The 24,707-nt window shown below is 36.0% G+C and overlaps 1 protein-coding gene across 7 annotated transcripts in view; it reads right to left on the bottom strand.

Annotated features, from left to right (window-relative positions):
- The window catches only part of myom1b (myomesin 1b), a 65,503-nt gene that overhangs the window by 18,201 nt on the left and 22,595 nt on the right, over positions 1 to 24,707 (bottom strand). For 5 of the 7 annotated variants that reach the window (XM_067399979.1, XM_067399983.1, XM_067399982.1 and 2 more), the window contains 15 exons: positions 23,074 to 23,232; positions 22,479 to 22,640; positions 20,225 to 20,366; positions 18,894 to 19,090; positions 18,767 to 18,820; positions 16,361 to 16,485; positions 16,007 to 16,190; positions 15,391 to 15,565; positions 9,790 to 9,911; positions 8,376 to 8,393; positions 6,284 to 6,480; positions 6,072 to 6,198; positions 4,971 to 5,155; positions 4,078 to 4,192; positions 1,106 to 1,262 (listed from right to left, as the gene is read on the bottom strand). In XM_067399979.1, coding sequence (XP_067256080.1) covers positions 1,106 to 1,262; positions 4,078 to 4,192; positions 4,971 to 5,155; positions 6,072 to 6,198; positions 6,284 to 6,480; positions 8,376 to 8,393; positions 9,790 to 9,911; positions 15,391 to 15,565; positions 16,007 to 16,190; positions 16,361 to 16,485; positions 18,767 to 18,820; positions 18,894 to 19,090; positions 20,225 to 20,366; positions 22,479 to 22,640; positions 23,074 to 23,232 — 2,119 coding nt within the window. The remainder of the gene's footprint in view (positions 1 to 1,105; positions 1,263 to 4,077; positions 4,193 to 4,970; positions 5,156 to 6,071; positions 6,199 to 6,283; positions 6,481 to 8,375; positions 8,394 to 9,789; positions 9,912 to 15,390; positions 15,566 to 16,006; positions 16,191 to 16,360; positions 16,486 to 18,766; positions 18,821 to 18,893; positions 19,091 to 20,224; positions 20,367 to 22,478; positions 22,641 to 23,073; positions 23,233 to 24,707) is intronic. The other 2 variants (XM_067399981.1, XM_067399985.1) reach the window with 1 other exon arrangement.

The following is a 24,707-nucleotide window of genomic DNA, read 5'->3' as shown; positions in this document are numbered from 1 at the left end:
CACCCTCATGCTGTTCCAACCCATAAAACTTTTCATTTTCAGAACAAAAGAAGATATTTGCTTGATTCATATGAATTACTTTTATGATGTCGTTATGTACTTTTTGAATTTTTGATTACACTTCCAATGGATGCACAATTTTTTTTTTTTTAAATGTCTTCATTTATGTTCAGAAGATGAACAATAGTCTTATGGGTTTAGGATGAGATGAGGGTAAGTAAATGAGGTGTGAAATGACATTTAAGCCATTATTTTAAAGACCCCTGTGGAGAAAAAGGTTTTAATGTTGTTTATAAGTGGTGTTTTTAATATGCTTTAAGACAAACCATGTGCAAATTTATCAGTCAACACAATTGCTGAGTATGTGCTCCTGCAGTATACCAAAAGACAGTCTCAAAAATGCAGTTTGAAACCACCCCTAATTCCTACCGTCACAAACATGTAACCAATCCTGTCACTGTGTAGGGCGGGGCATTTATTATGATTAATTCTAGGGATGGTGATTTTTTAATGCAGCTGTCTGACTCTGAGATGGTGAATGGGAACATGGTTTGGGTAACATTAGCAACACATTATTAGCTGTTTAAAAACGTAGATATATATGATAATATCATTAACTGTTATGCGTCGACTTTTATTCAAATTCTGAATGGATTACATATAGCGTAGAAAGTGTGCAAAGACTGCTCTCAGCGGCGATTCTGACTAAATTAAACACCCCTGATTGGCCACTGCGTTCAAGAGATCAACAAACATGTCTGTGATTCGCTACATTGCTCACTGTTGCAAAAACACGTTCTCTAGATCGTAAACATAATTACGTTTTCTGTTTAGTCAATATGATATTATTACAGTATCAGCTGAGGGTGCTCTTGCTTAGTAGTCCGAGCTGGTGTGATTGAGTGGAAGCGGCGACTGATCCGCTTATTTTAAATTAAGCAAGGGTGTAGAGTTTCATTCAACCTATTTTAAGGCATGAATTATTTTCACATGAAAAAACATTAAATATGTCATAGTGATTATCAAAGATAAGATTTAAAGGATAAAATTATTGACTGCAGGAGGACTTCATTATCACATAACTCATTAGCACATAAATACTTACTTGCTACCCTTGGTCTCTAAGGTCATGCGTTCAGGTTCTGTCATTTCCACATAGTTCTTGGACCAGACAAATTTGGAGTCAGCATTGAGGTTAGAGCACTCAAAATTCAGTGAAATGACACCATCGTCGTCAACATTCACAACTATCTCGGCAGTACCTGAGAGAAAGAAATAGTTTCTTTAAGTTTTGTTTATTTTGGTTTGTTTTAATCTTAGCCTGGATTTAAAAAGCACTTTAGTAAACAGATTCCTCAATAGCATACAGTTTATTACAGATTATTACATGTTTGTGTTTTGTCCATTCCTGTTTACTCTGATATACCCACATATGGTTTTGTTCAACACCTAATCTGAATCAAGTTCAGCATGGACTGCTTTAGCTTAAAGTCAACATTATTCACAATCCATTTCACCACTGTAATAACTAGGGGTGTAACGGTACATGTACTGCTACGGCCAATCCAGAAAGGGGTGTGCGCGGTAATGCAATGCTGTTTGCCAACCGCCACTACAGGAAAAAGCGCAGAAGAGGAAAACAGATGATCTAGGCATAGATATGTTTACGTGTAATCTCTCAATCAGTGTTTCAACCATGAAAAGACATCAATAAAACAGCTTGAGAATAATATCTCACATAGCATTACATTTACCTCAGGCAAGTCATTTAGTGTCCACAGCATGTAAGTTTACTGAAGAAATGAACTCTAGAGGGGAGCATTTCACTAAATATATGCACTATATTAGCTTATATATTCATTGTATTTACTTTACCTGTTAGTAATGTCTTAATTATTTAATATGTTTAAATTAATTTGGCATGAAAAGCAAGTTGTACTATGTAAATGATTATATTTAAAAAATGAATTGGAGTAGAAAAATAATTGAAAAATAGTTTTAAAAAGTTAATGAAAAACCTGCCTTATGTGCAATTTGCATGTTTTTTTAAAAAAAATTTAGTTATTTGAGTGTTGATTATTATATCTAAAAAAAAAAAAATAGAAACCAAATTTAATAGTTTGGCTCTTAACCTTTAATATTATAGTAATGTGCAAGAAAGGGCTCCCTGTATAGTTTACAGCATTAGCTGAGATAGATTTTTTTATCCTTAAGAAAATTTGAATTATAATTGAATTTATTTAAAGAGAGAGACACAGTTTGTTCAATAAATCACTGTTTAATAAAAAAAAAGAAAAATGAAGCAATTTTATGTTTAGTTTTCTGCCCCCTGCTGTACCGAACCAGTACCGTACCGTGACTTCAATATCGAGGTACATACTGAACAGGGACGTGCACAGGAATTTTGAGGGGCAGTTGCTCTGACCTAAAAAAAGGGCACATCCCCCCCTATATGAAGGACTGAGAATTGACTCCGCTTCGAGTCGTGACCGAATCACCACCTCAGGTGTGCAATATTTTTCTAATAATTCAACGGCCCGTCGTCAATTATTCCTAACTGGAATCACAGCTTAAATAATGTTTTGACATCGACAACCCAAGTGCATTTTACCTCAAACTTGCTTCTAGTTAACTTTCTAAAGTAGCAATCGCTTCTCGGGTCGACATTAACACACTGACAAAATTATATTCAGAATTAAAAATATTTTTATACCACTTTTTAATGTGTGATTGTGTAAAGGTTTTCACGAGATACCAACCTTTCGCGAACTTGCTTCCAACACTCGTTCTCATGGAGGCGCGGTGTGCACGGAGGGGAGGGGCTGTGCGCGCGCGAGTATGTGAGAGAGACGCGTGAGTGAGAGACGCAGGGAAATGAAATGAAGCTGAACGTTTGCTCTATGAAAAACATTGACAAAGAGGAAAACTAAGGACATTTAGTCTATAATTTTATTTTATTTTAGTTAGTTTTGCCAAACACACATTACAGTTTTGGTTAGTTATCGTTTTTTTGTAATGCCTAGTTTTATTTTTATTTCAGTTAACGATGATGTTTTTTCCCACCTAGTTTTCGTTTTTTCATTCGTTTTCGTTAACGATTATAACCTTACTCACCTTTCCGACAACGTTAAGTCGTCTCACCCGACAACTGCGACAATCTCCTTCTAGTGCCGCTCATGCAGGCTCAGCTCAGGTGCCGGTCGCGTGCAGCGCTGCAGCCACGTAAACAGAGTTTGCCCTTCCCCTACTGACTTTCACTTTCGTACGGGTGCCCAAATATGGAAGTGAATGAGGCTTTGCGATTTTTTTATTTATTTATTTTTTTAAATCTAGGCCTACGTGAAATTATGCATCCATTGTACGATTTTTTTTTTAATTTTTTTTTTCCACCTCGGAAGGGCAACGTGAGTCGAGAAGGGCATATGGGCAGTTGCCCGGGCAACCTGAGCAACCCCCCTGTGCACGTCCCTGATACTGAACCTTCATGTTTGTGTAACATTACACCCCTAGTAATAACTCGTAATTTCTCTGAGTTTTTCATGATTGGGTCATGAAATGTTACAGAAGAGGATTAGGGCCAAGCAATAATAAAAAAATAAAACCATCTCGAGATTAAAGTTGTTAAATTACGAGAAAAAAGTCATAATTTAACAAATTTAATGAGTTTATTCTCAACATTTTATCTCGACATTTTTCTCGAAATTTAACGAGTTTTCTCTCGTAATTTAACGAGTTTATTCTCAACATTTTATTTAGACTTTTTTCTCGAAATTTAACAACTTTAATCTTGAGATGGTTTTATTTTTTTATTATTTCTTGGCCCTAATCCTCTTCCGTAAAAAGTGTTTGGAGGATATGGTTAGAAAAATAAGAAGGAACGGTGGTGTCATCCAAAAAAGAAATCATTTCAGAGTCAGATCAAGTTATTACATTTTGAAGAAGATCATGAGAAAAGTATGACTTGTACACAACAGGACCTGAAACATGCATTTAAGAAATCTGCCATAGTTATTTTGCAGTACAATAAAATGTTACTTGACAAATTCTTGTTTAGCTTCATTTATTCCAGTTAAGTACCTGGTTTAGTCACTGCCTCCACTGGTTCTGTAGGCTCTGATGCTTTTCCTACACCAGCCTTGTTCTGAGCGCGTACACGGAAAACATACGACTCCCCCTCCTTTAGATCCTTGATCTAGAACAATGAAGATGAACAACATTATACCATAAACCTACATATTCTTGTGAAAAAAGGGTGCTTGTATTGAATAAGACCTTGCTACTTTAAATCTTAAAAGTACATTTATAAAAAAACTGTACTTGCTGATGATATTAATAAAAGACCACTCAAGAGTACATTTTCCTGACAATTGTTCTTAATACACTTTAGTACACTTTTAAAAAGTGCAGTTTGTAATAATGGCAACTAAAAATCACGTTTTGACATGCATTAATGAAGTACACTTATTTTGATGTATTGAACATACTTGTACTTGATTATAATTTTAACGAAAATTGCTTACTAATCATTATTACAAATGTGTAATTATAAATATTTTTAAATACATGACATACTGTATAGAAATGACACTTTTTGTTTAGCATAAATTCTTGTTAGTAATTTTGACAGTACACTTTAACCATATTTCAAACACAATAAAAGTAATTATGAAATAATTACAGATAAATGTGTACTTAAGTTCTACTTAAGTGGATCAAAAAAGCACTCTAAAGTTCAGCTAATTGCATTTAATATAAATATAAACTATAATACATTTTCATTTCATTGCAATTGCAATTGCCGAAAACATTACATTAAGTACACACTTAAGTATATTAATTTCAAGTACATTATTTCTGTAACAAGTGTTATTTTTTAAAAGTATGATAAAGTGGACTTCTTTTTCACAAGGATATGTCACAACCTTAACAAGCCAACTCCACTGCCCCACAGCTTCCACATGCAAACAAACCTTCATGAATGTCTTGTTAGTAGCTTTCTCATTGACCCCTCTCCACATTTCAAATTCTGCTTCAGCCTCCTTGATGTCAATGTAGTATCCATTGACAACATCACGACCCTGGTAGACAGGTGGTTTCCAGAGCAAGACCAAAGAGTTTTTACGCACCTCCTGTACTTGGAGGTCATGGGGTGGTCCTGTAAAATGTTTTTAGCATAGTTTACAAGCATATCAGTCAGAGCTGATGTAATGAACAAGAAAATGTTCAGTACTTGGTCATTAAAAACATGCTGTAGAGTCTAGAATTCTGAAGGAAGTGCTTTAGATCTACAAGTAAGTGTATTTTATTCTATTGGAATTAATTATATAATTATTGCGAATTATACATTTTAAAAGATCTAGTTTTTGTTTTGTGTTTCTGGAATCTGTAGGATCCTTAAGTATTGGTTACTAAAGTATCGTATCGGTGGATTTTATGGTTTTAATAGGACTTTTATTTATTTTTGACTGGGGATTGCAGATTATCAGTGTGTTTGTGAAAAAGAAGTGTGCTTAATTGTATTGAATGTGCACATGTAGTGTACTTCAAATCTTAAAAGCATATTTAAAAAAAACTGTACTTGCAGATAATAATAATGAAATAAAGGCCACTTAAGTGTACTTAATGAGAGTATATTTTACAAATATATTTAAATACATGACAAATTTCAATAGAAATGACTTTAAAGTATATTTTAGTTACTGTAAATTCTTGTCAGTTTATTGGGCAGTACACTTAAACCATATTTCAAAAGACTACAGATGTTATAAATATGAAATTACATATAAAGATGTCCTACTTAAGTGGATCCAAAAAAAAAAACAGTCTAAAGTTCAGCTAATTTCATTGAATATAAATTTTGACTAAAATGCCTTTTCACTTAATTGCAATTAATGTGCAATTAAGTGTTGGAGAACATTACATTCAGTGCACACTTAAGCATAGTCACACTTAAGTTAAAAAATATGATAAATTGTACTTCATTTTCATAAGGGTCACCTTTATTGTGTGCAAGCATTACAGCTCTGATAAGTAAAAATAACTATTTATTATTCATATTAGTTTGTGCATACCCGGTACAGCAATAGTCCACTCCTCACACTTGAATGTCTCACTGGGAAGAGACGGGATGCCCACACCAGCCATGTTGGCAGCACGTACCTGGAATTGGTACAGCATGTTTTCCTTCAGTTCTGAAACCTGGACAGAAAGGAGGTTGGAGATCAAAAATTGCCCATCTCATGGTCTATTATTTTGATTGTTATTACACAAATGTGCTACTTACTCTATAAGCTCTCTCACTGACAGACCTAATGTTCGCCTCATGCCATTTTCCCGGGACTCCACCGATGACCTCACGGTAATCAACAAAGTAACCAGTGATGTCAGCACCACCGATGAAAGTGGGTTGTTTCCAGGCTAGTACCATAGAGTCCCGTACACATTCCAACACATTGATGCCATAGGGTGGAGCGGGTGAAGCTGGCATAACAAAACACTACAGTTAGCAGTGAAGCACATTAACAGTATAAAGGAAACTAATCATAGACTGAGCGTGTACCAGCGTACGTGAAGCAAAATATCCAAACCAGGCACAGAATTGTAAAAATACAGACTGGCACTATGACATTGAAAGTTGGTGAGCCCAAGGAGTATATCGTGTAGTAGGGAGGGTGTCCAGCATATTGCCAGTTGTGGCTGGTGGCATAAAAGAAGCCAAAAAGGATCCCTGGTTGTATTTGTGAGAATAGTGTTGTTATTTAAGGGCTTAAAAAGGCTGTAGTTGAGAAGACTTACCATACATAAATGTTCTCTGAGAAGATACCCCATTAGAAAAATCAGATTGTACCAGCAAGAAACTGGTTTTAGCTGGATTTTCCAATGGGGCTGACTGACCAGTCAACTGTTGCAGTTTTTCCTGCGTGTTTATATTCTGTATAACCACAGCGTGACTACAAGGACATTAAAACAACTGCAATATGCTAATTTTATGAGAAAGGTCTTATATCCCCTTGTGAAAAAGAAGTTTGCTTAATTGTATTGAATGTGCACTTGTAGCGTACTTTAAATCTTAAAAGTATATTTAAAAAAAAAAAACACTTGCAGATAATAGCCTATAATATTCTTGAAATAAAAGGCCACTTATAAGTACACTTTTAAAAGGTGCACTTTCTCATAATGTGAAAAGGCTACTTTAAAGTACATTTTAAATCATTGTTTTCATTTTTGTCATGCTTTAAATATGTACACTTATTTTTATGTTGACTAACAAACTAAAGTAATTGATTATAATTTAAATTGCAGTGTGTTATTCAATATTACAATATTACTAAATTGGAAATTCACCATTACAATTGTGTGATTACAAATATATTAAAATACATAACAAATTTCAATAGAAATGACATGAAATTTAGTTTGCCATAAAAGTTTTTCAGTACATTCGGCAGTTCACTTTAACCATATTTGTATTAAGTCCTACTTAAGTGGGTAAAAACACTCTAAAGTTCAGCTAAATGCATTTAATATAGATTTAAACGATAATGTATCACCATTTAATTGCAATTAACATGCAATTAAGTGTCTGAAAACATTACATTCATTTCACACTTAAGTATATTCTTTAAAAAAAAAAGTATATTATTTTCAAAATAAGTGTTATTTTTAAAAGTATGCTAAAGTGTACTTCTTTCACAAGGGTCAATATGACAAATTGAAAATAATAGGAACAGAAATGATTAATGAGTAAACTTTGTAAATTGCAATAAACTAATTAAGTGTTTTAAAATGATAGAGAGTGAAAAATTCAAGATGCAAAAATTCAATAAAAGAAATGAATTAAAAATGAGTGAAAAAAAAAACAAAACAAAAAAAAAACAGGAAAGGTGAAAATGGAGACAGGCCAACACTGAGGAGGGATGCCGATAGACGACGTTCCAGAGAGCTGGCTTTCACTCTCTTCTCACCTGAGCCTTTTCGTCCTCTCTCTGGCTCTCCTGCTTTCTCTTGTTCCAGAGAAGAGTTTACTGACGACTTACGATTTTCTGGCAATTCTGTTGCCGACTCCTTTTGGATGCAGTTGGGCATTAACAATTCATTGCTAGAGTTTGCAACCTGTTTAGACATTTCAGTATCCTGCCCACGAGCAGGTTCTGCTGCCCTCTGACTGGCCCTTTTGCCCTGTTTTCCTTCATTTAATGCAATTGGATGCCCTTTGTGGCCAGTGTTTTGACCCCCTCCCTCAACCATTTCACTAACATTAGCTAGGCATATTAGAGGCGTGTCAGCAGAGGAGTGAGGCGCCACATGCCTGCCCACTCCACAAGTGCTGTGCTGGGTTAGTCCGACCCCATTACCCCCTGACTCCAGACACACACCATGAAGAATACCGCCCCCTAAAGGAGTTAGCAGAAAAAACAGCAAGAGAAAGCAGACATAAATGAAATTCAAACACTATCACATTCAAAATGCTTCACATTTATTTCCTTTAATCTAACTATTCAAGTTCAGTAGAAAACTTAAGCAGAAATATGTATGCATGCAAGAGGAAATCAACGTTTTTTAATTGTAAAGAGGCAATGAAAACAAGCAACAAAGTTTTATTTAGAATCAATGAGCAAGGACAAATGAAATTAAAGCATAGGAAGATTATTTGGGAGAGAGGATGCAGTTATTTAGTGTAGTTTATGCATTGAATGTCACAGAGGGGATTTGTGCTGACTTTGTATTGAACCTTTATGAAAAAAAGACACAACATCACACTAGTGTTACATCAAGGCATATGAAACTCTGTGAAAGACACAAGATGCTACAAACATGTTTGCATGCTGACCAGTTGACCAGCAATCAAATGTCTATTATCTAGTGAGTATCTATATTTTTATACTTTTATTTTTAGCATTAATATTTGATATAAATTTTAGGTAATTACTGTTTTAACTAAAGTAGGGAAGAGCAGGACACAACCTAACACTTTCTGTTTTTGTCTATTTGTGTAAATGCATTTGGGGTTCTCTGTCTATTTTATCTGATATTATTAAAAAAATCATGCAAGACAAAATAAAATATTGTGTAAAAAATTATATATATGCATGTAATATATGTCAATATGAATATATACTACTACCACTGCTTATAATAATTGCAATTTTGTATTATTCAAAATATTTTATTTTATTATTATTTAAATTATAAAAACTAAACAAAATGAAATAAAACAAATAAATATATTACAATTGCAATAATACGGTTGTAGTGTAAAATAAAAAAGTAAACAATCTATAAAAAACATTTATTGTTGTATTTAGTGTACATTTATCTGTAATTTTGTGCCATAAAATACTGTTTTGATTTTAGAAAAAGGTGTGCATAATAAATGTGTAAGGATAAGTGAACATGATTCTCAACACAAAGTCTTGTGGTTATTAAGGCGCCTGAAATTAGAAAATGTGAAAGACATGCAGAAGGGACAGTTGTGAAAAGACTGAGGGAGTGGGCAGGGGTGTACAAGGGTGAGCTGGTTTGTAGTCACCACTACGTTGGATCAGATGTGACCCAAATTAGAGGAGGTCTACAAGTCCTGAACCCGTCTGCTGGGAGAAATGCAGGGAACGGAGCTGGAGTTTGGTGGAGGTGGCCTTGACACTGAAGTGCCATTTAGGACGTGTGAAATGCGTAAGTCAAGTGCAGTGGTCAGAATTTAAAGTGAAAGTTGGAATTTTAAGTGGAATCATAATTCAAAGATCTTAATAATATCCAAGTCATATCAAAAGGAGTTCATAGATGACTCACCAATAGCAGCTTTAACTTCAATGGCTTCTGATTCTTGTGAGAATTCACTGATTCCCGCAGCATTGACTGCTCTCACTCGGAAAATGTAACTCTCGCCTGTGGTCAAGCCATGACAGACAAACCTGCAAAAAACACATATGGACAAATATTAATATATTATAACAATTAAAATCTCACACAAACAATTATGGCATTTATTAGTGGGGCTCACTAAGACAAACAAAATAGTACTGTTGTTCATATTTTAGTTGATTTAACAAACCCTAATAGCATTTTCACTCCAAATATGAGCATTTGTCATGAAAAAAAATCAGCCAGATTTAAGCTTTTCTTGGTTCATTCCATGTTTTATAGGTAACCTGAGTTGTGCTAATTCAGATTAGAACAGTTGGTTTTAAATTAATCTTGTTTATTTTAGTCCAGGATTTTAGTTCCATAGTCCAGGTGTTAGTAATCTGTGTTTCAAAAAAAACAATTTTTAAAGTCATGATTAACTATTCTATATTAACCCTCTGGAGTCTGAGGCTGATTTGGGGCCTGAAGAAGTTTTAACATGCCCTGACATTTGTGCTTTTTTCAGTTGTTCATAAACATATTAATGGAAAAAGTTTCATTACACTGTATTCAGCACAAACTAGGCCACCATAATATGTGAGAAACATGTATGTTCATGTTTGTATTTTTGAAGGAATAACGTTTATGCGTGGTTATTGAAAAAACAAAAAACTTGAGTCACTGAAATAAGGCCAAAAAATAATATTATATAAGTGTTCACAAGACTTCTGGGTATTGGAGATTGTAGACTACAGTTTTTGCTTCAAATGATGTAAAAATTATCCTGACTACTTGTTCATATAAAACAATAGAGAGATTTAAATTTTGTAAGACACTTGTTGTCAAGAAACACAGTATGCGTGGAGGTGTGAATCATCATGAGTAATCCTGTAATTCACACCTGAGAAGACAAAAGAATAGCATAATGAGCTGCATATTAATGAGCTCTTTCAGACAGGTAGGCTGTGAAAAAACCCTCTGTGATCATGTCTCAAGCTCATCATGGTGTAAATCAAACATACAGAAAAAACAGCAATACTGTGAAATATTATTACAATTTAAAATAATGGTATTCTATTATATACTTTAAAATATAATGTATTTCTGTGATGCAAAGTGTCTGAACAATTATGTTACCTCTATGGCATTTCATATAGGCTTTTAGCTTAAAAGCATGCACATTTGGAGAAATATTGATGGATTCTCATATGTTTATGTCAATTTTCTATACAGAGGAGTAATATTTATTCAATATTTATTGTCATTACTATGAGCACTGGATACTGTGTTTTCAATTCATACTTGCAGCCGGAGGGCGCTCTGTGCACATTTAGTCCACAAATGCCTCCTAAAGAAGAACAGGCTATGTGACATTCCAGGAACTAACAGAGGCTTCCAGAGATCGCTAACTATGGCTATGCAAAACACTTTTGAAGACAATAAATACACGATTGAGACGATGTATACATGTATTGCCTCAGAATTTGCGTCTGAATAGCACTGGCTCAGTGGGTGTGGCCGCATTAGTGGATAATGAGCTGAATCATGGACTTCTGACATGGCTCTTTTTTCATACAGAGTACATAAACAGATTATTTGTTTTCAATTTGACTTAAAACCTGACATTTCAATGTTTCTTTATACATAAGTCAAATTTTTTTGTAATTAGTATTCACTAAGTTAGTTCATTTTCTGAAAAACTGTCAGATTGGACTTTGTTCAGAGGGAGATGAGAGATCACGCATCATGTTAGTTTTCTTTAGTTTACAAAAAGCACAACATTTTGTTTTTACAGTTTTTTGTTTTTTGAGTGTACACAAATAAAAGATGATATTCAACAATTAAAATGGTGTATAACTCTTAATTGTATGTGCAACATTGACAGAGTATTTTGAGTCTCTTTCTGGTAAGAAAAAAACCGGTAAGAAAAAAACCGAGGTGGTAACGCCGGCGATACCTCAGACTCCAGAGTGTTAAGGCCTACTCCTGTCTTAATTTAAACCCTGTCCTATAAGCTGTAATTAAAGGTCATTCAGGGGCTTAACAGAAATAAGAAATTAGCAGTGAATCCCACTGCTTATGAGGAAACCATAACGTATCATAGCAGAAGCTGCCATTCAGAGTCCACTCTCACAGAGCGTGTACGGGGCAAGGCAACTGCAAAAGGGAAGTGTTCCCCATAGTTGGTTTGCTCCGAGCCAAGGCTGAAAGGGTTATAATAACCTGGGCTCTGAATGGAGTTGAGAGCACCTTAGGAACATAATGTTTCCTGGTCTGAGGACAACTCTACAGTCATCAGGGCCAAAATCCATGCAGGACTTGCTGACTGAAAGAGCATGTATGTCGCACACTCGTTTAACTGATACGAGTGCAAGGAAAAGCATTGTCTTGAAATAGAGCTCTTTTAGCGAAGCTGACTGGAGTGGAATGGTGAACACAACAGGGCTTCCAAAGTGGGAATTGTGGGGTGAGAAGGGTTTAGCCATCTCGAGCCATGTAAAGATTTGACCACTAGGTCATTCCTGTCAACTTGCAGACAATCAATTCTGCTATGAAAAGCTGACATAGTGGCAATGTATACTTTGAGAATATAAGGCGCACGGCCTACGTCTAAGAGCTCCCACAAAAAGGACACAACTAGAATCAGAAAATTCACAGGGTCCTCGTTCCACAAGCTAGACAAGCTCTCAAAGACTTTCAATTTATGAGCATAGAGATGCCTGGTAAAAGGGGCTCTTGCTTCAGTACTAATCTTTAACACACGCTGTGGCAGTGTAACTGATGACCGTGAGCTGATGCCAGCGGCCAGACATGCAGATTCCATAATTCTGGATTGTGATGCCAGATTGAGCACCCTGCCTGAGAGAGAAGGTTGCTCCTCAGCAGAATGGACCAGGGGATATAAATACGATGGTGACATATGGTGACATATGAGGGGCTATCTGAACATGATAGTAGACATACTGTATTTCAGGTCCACTGATATAATCCAGTCCCTTGGTCAATATGAAAGAAGGTCTGTTTCAGGACGCTTATTTGAATGAGTGCTTTGACTGCGTGATTCAGTGGTCCCAGATCCAAGATGGGCCAGGACCTGCCGTCTTTGTTGGGGCCCAGACAGTTGCCTGTCAATCTTCTGCACAGCAAGACAGAAGCTGAAGCATTTTGTGCTTAAAACAAGGCAACTCACCGCTCGAAGGCAGGGAGGTGCATATACTATGAAAGTGTGGAAGAGCTGGAGGAAGAGCCCTGATACTGATACACTTTGTATGTGAATATATATATATATACACCGATCAGGCATAACATTATGAATACTGACAGGTGAAGTGAATAACACTGATATCTGTTAGTGGGAGGAATATATTAGGCAGCAAGTGAACTTTTTGTCCTCAAAGTTTATGTGTTAGAAGCAGGTAAAATGGGCAAGCGTAAGGACTTGAGCGAGTTTGACAAGAGCCAAATTGTGATGGCTAGACGACTGGGTCAGAGCATCTCCAAAACTGCAGCTCTTGTGGGGTGTTCCCGGTCTGCAGTGGTCAGTTTCTATCAAAATTGGTCCAAGGAAGGAACAGTGGTCCTTGGGGAGTGAAGGCTGTCCCATGTGGTCCGATCCAACAGACGAGCTACTGTAGCTCAAATTGCTCAAAAAGTTAATGCTGGTTCTGATAGAAAGGTGTCAGGGTGTCAGAATACACAGTGCATCGCAGTTTGTTGCGTATGGGGCTGCATAGCCGCAGACCAGTGAGGGTGCCCATGCTGACCCCTGTCCACCACCAAAAGCACCAACAGTGGGCACGTGAGCATCAGAACTGGACCATGGAGTAATGGAAGAAGGTGGCCTGGTCTGATGAATCATGTTTTCTTTTACATCACATGGATGGCCGGGTGCGTGTGCATCACTTACCTGGGGAACACATGGCACCAGGATGCACTATGGGAAGAAGGCAAGCCGGTGGAGGCAGTGTGATGCTTTGGGCAATGTTCTGCTGGGAAAGCTTGGGTCCTGCCATCCATGTGGATGTTACTTTGACACGTACCATCTACCTAAGCATTGTTGCAGACCTTGTACACCCTTTCATAGAAACGGTATTTCCTGGTGGCTGTGGCCTCTTTCAGCAGGATAATGTGGCCTACCATATTATATATATATATATATATATATATATATATATATATATATATATATATGGCAAGCAGGACAAGCAGGACAGAGGCGTGATTGATAATGAGTGTCATGCAGGATGGTGGCGTGATTGATAATGAGTGTCACCTGCATGCCACACCGGTTTCGTATCTCATGGAGGAGCTTCAGGATCATAAAAGGAGGAGCGACGACAGTGAAGGACAACAGAGGACAGGGTCTGGGATATTTACTTTATATTTTGTTTATGTGTGTGTGGCAGTCGTCCGTGAGGGGCTGTCAAAAAGCCCTTGTTGCTGAAAGGGATCATGGTGCTGAGGAGGTCGGGCAGCACGAAGGAGTGGTGACATCCAGTGGCTGCCTGAGGCAGTGGTGGTGGAGTGAGGGAAGACCAGGTGGGATGGAGAGTTTACTGCCATGCTCCTGGATCGAGGTGGGATGGCTGCCGTCAGTAGACGGAGAAGTTGCCGCCGTACTCCGGAGGCCAGACCTGCTGCTGTCTGCCATGATGGAGAGGAGCAGGCAGCCCGAGGGAAACGGGGAGCTTTCTGCCAGGCCGCCGTAGTGGAGTAGCCATCACCGGGCGCCAGGAGGCAGAGGGGTGTTGAGCCGTCCACCGAAGAGTGTCCAGTACCATCGCATGGCACCACAAGTGAGAGCCTCTCGGCTGGTTGAGGACCAAGTGGCAGTATTAGCGGTGCTATTGCTTACATCACAGTAATGATGAGTTACCAGACCTAGTTGAACACCACGGCTTTATGAGAGCACCATTCGCACACTCCACGAATGTACACACTCACTGTACACTGTGCCCAAGAAGCAATCTCAGAAACACACGTGATGAGGGCTATCTAAATATAGAAGTAGGCACTCTCCATATTTACTGAGATAATTAGGCCTCCAACCATAGAAAGGCAACTAACAGTGGCAGCACCGGAATATATAGCTGTTAGTGTAAGCAACAAGACACATAAAAAGGCAACGGGTCGCTGCAAATCCGCCTATATATAGTGGTCAGTGTAAGCAACACTAGTTTGTTTGTTTAATGAAACCCCTTGCATTTAGATCTGCTTGTGCCTGCTTCTCCTCCATTCCTGCCTCATATTACAATAGTTTATCTGCGCCATTATCGTTATCGTTGTGGTGTGGACTCTGCTATTCTTTTTCATTTAGAATGATATTGTTATAGTTATCGTTTTTGTCTTCTTTTTGGAAATATTAATTACTTATTTATAGAACTGTTGTATAACAGCAATATTGCTTTTGCAATTATGCTGTTGTAGTTAATATTAGGCTGTGATTACCTGTGTGTCTGTAGCCAAATTACAGCTGTGATATTTAGTACAACAAGACTCTGTGTGTAATTTATTGAATTATTAATTATACAGTATGTGCTGTTATACCTTGTGCCTTTAACTGGTTTGTTGTTGCATGGCTCCCAAGAATTGCTCCCCACAATACTGTCCTCAATGTAGTAGCCCACCAGCTCTTTAGCGTCACGTGATCCTTCCCATGAAACCACCACAGATGTGTCTGTATTGCGGGTAGGAACCACACGGCCAGGGGCTGATGGGATATCTGGTGGCAGGTGACAAAAAAGTTGATTACACCATTACACATTATTTATGCTATAATACAATTTATATTATAATCAAGTTCAACCAACCTTTATCGGCATGCTGTAATTACTTTGATAATATAATATAATATAATATAATATAATATAATATAATATAATATAATATAATATAATATAATATAATATAATATAATATAATATAATATAATATAATATAATATAATATAATATAATATAATTTAATCATTTATATTCTTAGTGTTAAGAAATTTTTAATAAATCTAAACTTGAATGGAAATATACTATGCATGTTAAAGGTTCTTCATGGACCCATAAATGCCAATAAAGAACCTTTATTTTTAAAAGCGTACTCATAAAAAACATCACATTTTCCTTGATCTTTTGCTTTTGTTGTGAGTCTGTTGTTGAATATATCATACCCAGCTTGTCCCCAACCGTGGTGGCTTCGGTCGGATCTGATGGTTCTCCAACACCAGCTGAGTTGCAGCAACGAACACGGAAGCAGTAAGACTTGCCCTCGGCCAGATCAAAAAGAGCAAAACGTGGAGATTTCACAGGGATTTCAGTGTTCACTCGCTGCCAGCTGTCTGTGCCAGACACACACTACACACACACACACACACACACACACACACACACAGATATTATTGCTAAACTAAACAAAATATATAACATACTGTATCACTTATGGCGTATTACCATACAAATCATTAAAGCTTTATCAAATGCCACTGGAAGTGTCTATGCAGATAGATTCAGTTTTGTACACTGACCTTCTCCACGTAATACATAACCCCTTCATGGCCCTTATCGCCTGGGGGCTTCCAGCTCAACACCACATAGTTTTTAGTGGCTTCAATGACTGTGAGGTCACGAGGTCTGCCAGGAACCACTCCCTCTAATTGTATTGAAGATAAAATATCATATTATATTGGTACTGTAGGTTAATTGATCTGTTTTAGGTAATAAACTATGGGATGGTCAAGGAAAGTACAACGAATATGCCAAGGACATGTCAAAAATACAGGTATAGTATTTGACCAACACACATTTACAGTTGTTTGTGATCACTGTATAAGGATTTCTAAAAATAATTTTACAGAGAATCCATATGGAAGCCTGTTTCCACCACAACTGAATAAAAAAAGATTCTGTAAGCCATAATACAGACGTAATGTATAATAATGAGATGATGACTAAACATATCATAATAATGAGAGATTTTCTTGTAATATTGACAAACTTTGTTGTAAAGTATTAACATCTCAATGAGAAACGTAATAATGAATTCCTCATTATCACAAGATCCTTATTATCATGAGAAGTGTTTGTTTGCCACCAAGGGCCCCATCATACACCCGGTGCAATGCGACATCAGTGACGCAAGTGTTTTTTGCTTTGCTTTTTTGTTTCAGCCCAACGCATTTACCATTTTCACATCCAGCACCCACGTTGTTTAAATAGCAAATGCACTCGTGCCCATCTGTTTGCCCATGGGCGTGGTTGTCTGAACATAAGGTGTGTTCAGGTGTGTGGTTGTTGCTTGTATCAGAATTACCTATATGCAGTAATGATGAATCAAATTGGCTAATTATTTGACCAATCTTGGCAATACACACATGTATTTAAACTGACTTGTCAGGTTGAGGGTGTCTGTATTCCGCCATGTAAATAGTAATCCACCATGGTGCAAGTGCACCTGGCTTTTAAAGTGAATGGGAGATGACACTCTGATTGTTACACCCAAAATACACCCATGACTCATTAAGAGACTAGGTACAACTTCATGGTCTTTTTGGACCATGAGCCTGGCACGCCAACCATTTTTTGCATCATGCACTTCAGAACATTCGCTTAGATCGTTAAAATAGGTCCCCAGATGTTAGTTTTCCTACGTCTTGAAACTTTTAGTTTTACAAATGGGGACATTCTTTGGAGGACGAACAAATAATGTTTTGGCCATCATATTAAAAATGAATAAATCGGATATTTAAAGCTTTGAAGTGTTAGAAAAAGTTGTGTGAAGCACTTGAAAGTCCTTGAAAAGTGCTTGAATTTCACTCCCAAAAGGTTGTATGAACCCTGAAATGAATAATGTAAAAATGTGACTATTTCTGCCATAATACAATGGTTCCTGTTTTCCACGTCAGCGCTGTTTGAGCTTATACATTATCTATGGTTCATAACAGACAATTCTGCATTGAATTTGAATGTTCATACTATCAGTTTTTGGGATTGACAATTGCATTTACTGAAATGTCCCGTTCAAACAGCAATTTACAGTTGTGTTTCGAATACTGTCTATATGAACATGCAACAGGGAAAGAGAACGAGAACTCAATGCAGTACTCACGCGCACCTGAAGCGTGCACACAGAAAGCAACCAGACAGCACGCCAGTACTGAATTGAGCTCTCTTTTGCATCTTCTTGAGCAAATGCACACAAAATTATGTCAAAGTGCCCATGTTGAGGAGTATCCATGTAAACACAGTCGGTTATGTCTTAAGTAAACGTAAACAGTTAAGAAAATATCGGATGTGTGTCAAACGGATCCGTTCATTAGGTCTTAAAAGTAATGAGCTGATAAATGGTCTGCGCTGCACAGCTCAAGTAAGTAGCATGGTTTCATTCCACTATCGTTTATTTTTGTTGTTTGATGTTTCTTCAATTTAACAGAAATGGCAGCTCTTATTAGTTGGACAACATGGTGGTGGCACCAGTGCGAACTCTAACTAATTTTAGTCGCACTGGCAGGAAAAAAGGACGCAAAAATTAGATTTTTTCCTACATAACATTAGCTCATAATTATTAGAATGTTTCTCATTATTACAAGATACTAAGTCATTATGAGAAGGTTTCTCATTACTGAGAAATATGTTAAGTGTATATAATGTAGATTTTGTTGTTTTTATTTTTTTTTCTCTAAATATTTAATATATTCATCATAATGATGTGAAAGTTTCTCATTATTATGAGATACCAAGCCATAATCATATGAAAGTTTCTCACTATTATGATATAGGGAGCCATTATGAGAATTGTTCTCTATAATGATATAGCTAGTTACTTAGTCATAAAAGCTCAAATGTGGTGGAAACCAACTTCAATAGGATTACCTAAAATTTAAATATAGTGAGAACTCTAAAAAATAAGATAACTTTAATTTGAAGTTTCTCACCAACAGGCTCCTCCTCAGTTACAATTATTTGTCCAGTCCAAGGAGCAGAGGCACCTAGAGAAATAAAAGTATAATGTACTGCTAGTTTTGTTTTAATTTTGTTTTTGTGCCAAGTCAGTCTGGTTACCTTTTCTTGTGCGGTCTGCAGGGTCCATAGCGGCTACTGGTTCAGATACACGGGATGGATGGCTCATACCGGCCTTATTCACGGCACGCACACGGAACACATAGCTTCGCCCTTCCACAAGACCAGTTACAGGGAAACGTGCAAACTTAACAGGAGTGTCGTTACATTGTGCCCAGTGTGTAGTTCCAACTTCACACCTGCAGAGGAGAAAAGTCATAGGAAATAAAACTTAATGCATGAAGAAATATAATCTGATGTTACAAAAATATCAGAGGGCAGGGCTGTTTGTGAACAAGCAATAACAAAACAGTCAAGAAATGGTCTAGATCCCATGGAAGCATAATAACTTTAACTTGTATGACACTCTTAATACATTTGAACAAGTTCAAAATCATCATTCTGCTAGAGAACCCAGCTAAAACTCAATGTTTGGTGGTTTTAGCTGGATTTTCCAGTGATATGAAGTTTAGAGTATGTTTATACGACAACGTTGTACTAAAAACAGAAATGTTTTTTGCGTTTTGCTTTTGTGTACAGACAACAACGTTGTCATAACGATCCCCGTTCACACGGATCAACTAAAAACGTATTATACTGTAGCTGGCGATGTGACTTTGTAAAGAAATGCTGCACGTCTACAGACTGAACACATAATATGTCTGTGCATGACGTCACCATTGTCACAAAATCATATTTTTTTAGTTTACACTGAGACAATGAAGGAAAACGGTGTTGTGTAAACGGGCCCTCAGTCTTTGGTTCTAGCCTATATGATGTTTATTAAATCAAGGGTTCTCAACTCTGGCCCTTGTGATCCACTTTCCAGAGTTTAGCTCCAACCTTGATCAAACTCACCTGCCTGTAACTTTATAGTTATCCTGAAGACCTTAATTAGGTTGTTCAGGTTTGATTAGGGTTGGAACTAAAGGTGCGTTCACCCTATGTTGAAATTACCGTAATTATAAGATTTCAACTTGTAAAAAGCTTTCACATCCTCATAGAACTCGTAATTACAGCTTGGAGGTGGAAATTTTCTAAGAGCTCCTACTTGTACCATGTATCCGCTGTACCACCTGACTGCTGCAGATTCATTTAGGCGTTGATAGTGGTGCCATAGAAACACATAATTCCCAGTCTGAGGATTTGAATAGAATGACGCGTGTTGTCTTGAGACTATGGTAATTATAACATGGCCTGGACACAGTATTAACTCTGCAGGAAATTGATTTACATTATACATAAGACATTTTTCATGACTATCATCTTCATTCTGTCAACTTTAGAGTTTTTTTTATATGATTTTGTGTGATGTTTTTATACAGTGAAGTGACCTATCAACAAAGTAGCCCAAAATGGCACTTCCGCCGTCCACAGCAGGCTGTTTCCAGGTAACGATGACATAATCCTTATTGGCATCCTGACAGCGTACATCTAAAGGAGCACCAGGAGCACCTGCAACCTCAGCATCAGCATCTAGCAAACACACAAATAAAATAAAGTCTGAATGAATTGTTTAAACATTTACTATTAGTTCACATTCACAATGTCACATTATGCAATGTCTTGTGAAAAAGTGTACTTAATTGTACTGAATGTGTACTTGTAGTGTACTTCAAGTCTTAAAAGTATATTTTCAAAAAACTGTACTTGCAGATAATAAGAGGCCACTTGAGTGTACTTAAAGAGAGTACACTTTAATGACTGTTTCTTAAACTTTATTACAATTTTTTTTTAAAAAGGGGCTCTTTGTAATAATATCAAATTAAAAGTTTTACTTTAAAGTATATTTTAAATCATTATGTTTTAATTATCTGTTGTTGTGCTTTAAAGTACACTTTATTTTGATGTGTTGACTAACATAACTAAAGCGCTTGATCATAATTTAACTATAATGAGTTATTCAATATTACATTTAGAGTTAATATGTACTAAATAGCAACTTCATATATACGTAGATTTAACTACATACAGTTTCAATAGAAATGACAGTAATTATTTAATTGCATATACATTTGTACTTAAGTTATACTTAAGTGGGTCAAAAAAAGTTCTAAAATGCAATTCAAGTTTTAAAAAGTGTATTGCAATGTTTTAACTACTGTGAACACTACTGGGAGTGTTGAGAAATTCATTTAATCAGACAGTCTCACTTCTACTTCATTTGAATGTCATGACAGCACAGACACAGGACGACAAGGATAAATTTAGAATGAAACATGAGCTGTGAAGGGAGGCTCAGAGGGACATGCAAAACTCACACATAGTACAAGCCAAAAAAGTTTGTCTAAAGCTCTTTTTCTTGTAAAACAATTAGCACGAAACTAAATATGTTATAGTAATCTGTAATCATTTAGAATATTTTGAAACAGACCAACCACAAAAACAATTAAATCCTAGATAGTCAGGTTGGGAAAATGTTAAAAAAAAAAAAATAATATAAAAGAAAAGTACAAAAAAAAATATTATAATAAGATTTATAAAACGGTTAGTTCCTGTCCTTGATTCTGGTCAATAGCTGTGTTTTATTCACGATAAAACACGGCTGTGATCGCTTCACCCGACGGCTCTGTGTATCATTCACTAGACAACACCCTTAGCAACCACTCTTAGCAACGTAAACTGAATTGAAGCTTACTGTATTATGTAGAACTATAAAAGTATTGTGAGAAGTGAGCGAGTTTATTACCTGCATTCAGATTTAGCATTTTCCTTCAGGTCAGTCCTATGTTCATAATAAAAAAACCTGATTAAATGTCCACTGCAATATTTTGTCCTTTTAACAGTTAAGGGGTTTTCCCATGACTGACAGTGCTAGTCAAAGCATTTGTCATTTGTGTCTTGTTCCGTGTTCACAACCATTCAGTCTTTTCAATGTAAAAGTCTTTGCTACTGACTGACACACTCATAAAAACAGTATTTGTCGCCATCTAATGACGTAATAATGTAACTTCTGTTGCTGTTCACGGTCGGGGACTATTTTTTCCAGCGGAAGGAAAGCTTTTAGTGAAAGTTTACTTCATGAAAGTTGCACTGATACATAGTTTTGGCTTTAATATTTGTATTGTGTGATAACCGTTTTATAAAAGCAATAAGGTACTCGAGGCTTCGCGTCGTGCCTAACAATGCCCTTCAACCGAGACTTAGTCAAGATACAGCACAGCCTCTCGTACCTTATTGCTTACATATTTTTAAATAATTTTGCTCATTGAGAAGAATCAAATCAAAATGAATAAAGGATTTCTATAATACCAGTAAATGTTTCCAATAATTCAAGGGTGAAATTTGCACTTGTTTTCTTACTTGTAACTTTTTACCAAGTTCATACCATTATATAACAAAGTAGAACCTAAGTTTCTATTATGTTTGTGTGTGTGTGTGTGTGTGTGTGTGTATATCTATACCCAGTATCCCTGCCCAAACAGCACTTTTTAATATTTACATATTCCATTTGTACTAACAGAGTTTTTAGTGTACCCTATAATGCTCTTCATTTATCACAGAGTTACTATATTACCAGCATGAATAATGTGGCTTGTAATAATGTAGTAGGCTGAGTTAGAAAGAGTTCACTGTATTTGTCCTTACCTCTGACAAAGACATAAGCAGAATGTGTCTCAAAGCTAGACTTGGTTATGACACGAAGTGTGTACAGCCCCTCATCCTCTTTGTTGAGGTGTGTGAGAGTGAGTGTAGCTCTGTCGCCGCTCCAGTGTGTCTGAACCCATTTTGATGGCACCAGCAGTTTATCTAATGCACACAAACACATCCATGCATTATATTAGAATTTATGAAAGATCATGTGATACTGACGATTGGTGTAATGATACTGAAAATTCAGCTTTGCATCACAGGAATACATTACATTTTTAAAATATATTTAAATAGAAAACACTTCTTTTAAACTGTAATAATATTTTACAGTATTGCTGTTTTAATTCTATTTTATATTAAATAAATGAAGCTTTGGTGAGAATAAGAGACTTCTTTTAAAAACATTTTTTTTTTTAAAAAAATCCTAATTATTTCAAACTTTTGGCTGGTATGTGTATACACCAAATTGTAAGAAGTAAAGATTAGATATGCAATGATAAATTTATATCAGGATCAGCCATTACTAGCAATATTATCTGGTTACATCAATTTCTTATCATGGCTTATTATTATTTTCTCACAGACGTACCATCTCTGTACCACTCTATCTCAGGCTGGAAGCGTTGCAGTGAAGGGTAGATGATAACAGAGCATCCCAAACTCAACGTCTCACCCTCACGTCCAAAAGACACACCAAACTTCTCCACAATGTGTGTCTCGAATGTCACACCATACTCCAGACAAGGTGCTGCAGTACACACACATATAAAATTCAGGTTTATTTTATGAAAATGCAATGTTGATGGATAAGATTGACTCCAGGATTCAGCAAATATACAAATACACACATTTGTTAAAAGAAACACACAAACAATGCATATTGTACAATGTGTACAATGATTTATTACTCTGGGAAGAGTCTGAAAAGTTTTCACATGAATTATGAATACCAAATTCATAAAATACACAGGACACAACAAGAGAAGATTGAATGTTAATGAGTATAAGAAGATATTTACATTAACAATGCTGAGACAAATGAAGAAAACAGAGACAATTCCATGAAGTCATATACAAACACACACACACACACACATAGAAACTGGAAAAGGAAAGAATAAACAAGATGTTTAAAGATATTGTATGTTCTCACTGACATACACATTATTTGCATTGAAGGAATATTGTTAAATATAGTAAACAAAAACATCTTTACAGTAATGCACTTATAATGAAAGTCTAAGTATATGATTGCCTCTAGGTTTACATGCGCATTACGGTAAACATGCTTTTGTTTTTTTTTTGTTTTTTTTTATGGGATTAAATTATTTTCTGTGATTATCATAAGCAAGCTGCATTTAATATTTCATTGATAGTTCTGTTTTTTTGTGCACTTGGTCTATCAAGTAATGTAATGTTGGCCTTGTAAAATTTGAATGTTGTAAAAAATTGTTTTTAAATGTGCTTTTTTAAGAATAGAAACAAACATTTAAAGGGGTCATGAACGGCATCGACAATCTGTGCAGTATGAAATGAAAAACAAAAAGTAAGAAAAAAAAATGACGATATACAAAACCATCTTTTCCTACAATCTGTCAATACAGTAGTTACTTAAAATAATTGTTACATATCAAAAATAAATAAATAAATAATAAATCATTATTCTTGTGGTTCGACAAGAAAATAAAAACTGGTTCCTACATTTTCTCGAATTTTGTAGAGTCCCTGAAAAACTCCCGAAAAACTGCTTTAAAACAAAAAACGTATTATGTTGAATGAATGAATGAATGAATGTTCTTAAAGGTTCACTTATAATGTTAGCAAGATTTTTACATAAACAATTTAGAATTGATTTAATGTATTTACTTAATTTGCACTTTAAAAAAAATTAGTAATCATTATTTATATATATTCCTTATGGAATTGTGAGGTCTTGTATTTTATTACATTACATTAGTTTTGAAATAAAGATGCTACAGAAAGGCATTTATCTCATTACATTTGCTAACTCTAAAACATTCATGTGTATTACATATGCTTTAGAAGTATTGGCTGTGGCAAATAAAGTTTAAGTACTTAGAGTTACAACAGTTATAGTTACATTCATCGTTCATCATTTTCAGTAAACTGAAAGTAAAGTGAGTATTTTACTACTACATGACATGCGCGAATCGGTGGGTGGCGCTAAAGAGGCAATGATGTAGAAGTAGGCGTTGATCTTCT

The sequence above is a fragment of the Chanodichthys erythropterus genome, chromosome 11 (assembly GCF_024489055.1).
Source record: "Chanodichthys erythropterus isolate Z2021 chromosome 11, ASM2448905v1, whole genome shotgun sequence".
NCBI lineage: Eukaryota > Metazoa > Chordata > Actinopteri > Cypriniformes > Xenocyprididae > Chanodichthys > Chanodichthys erythropterus.
Note: the sequence above shows the minus strand (reverse complement) of the source record. Positions and strands in the feature narration are given on the sequence as shown.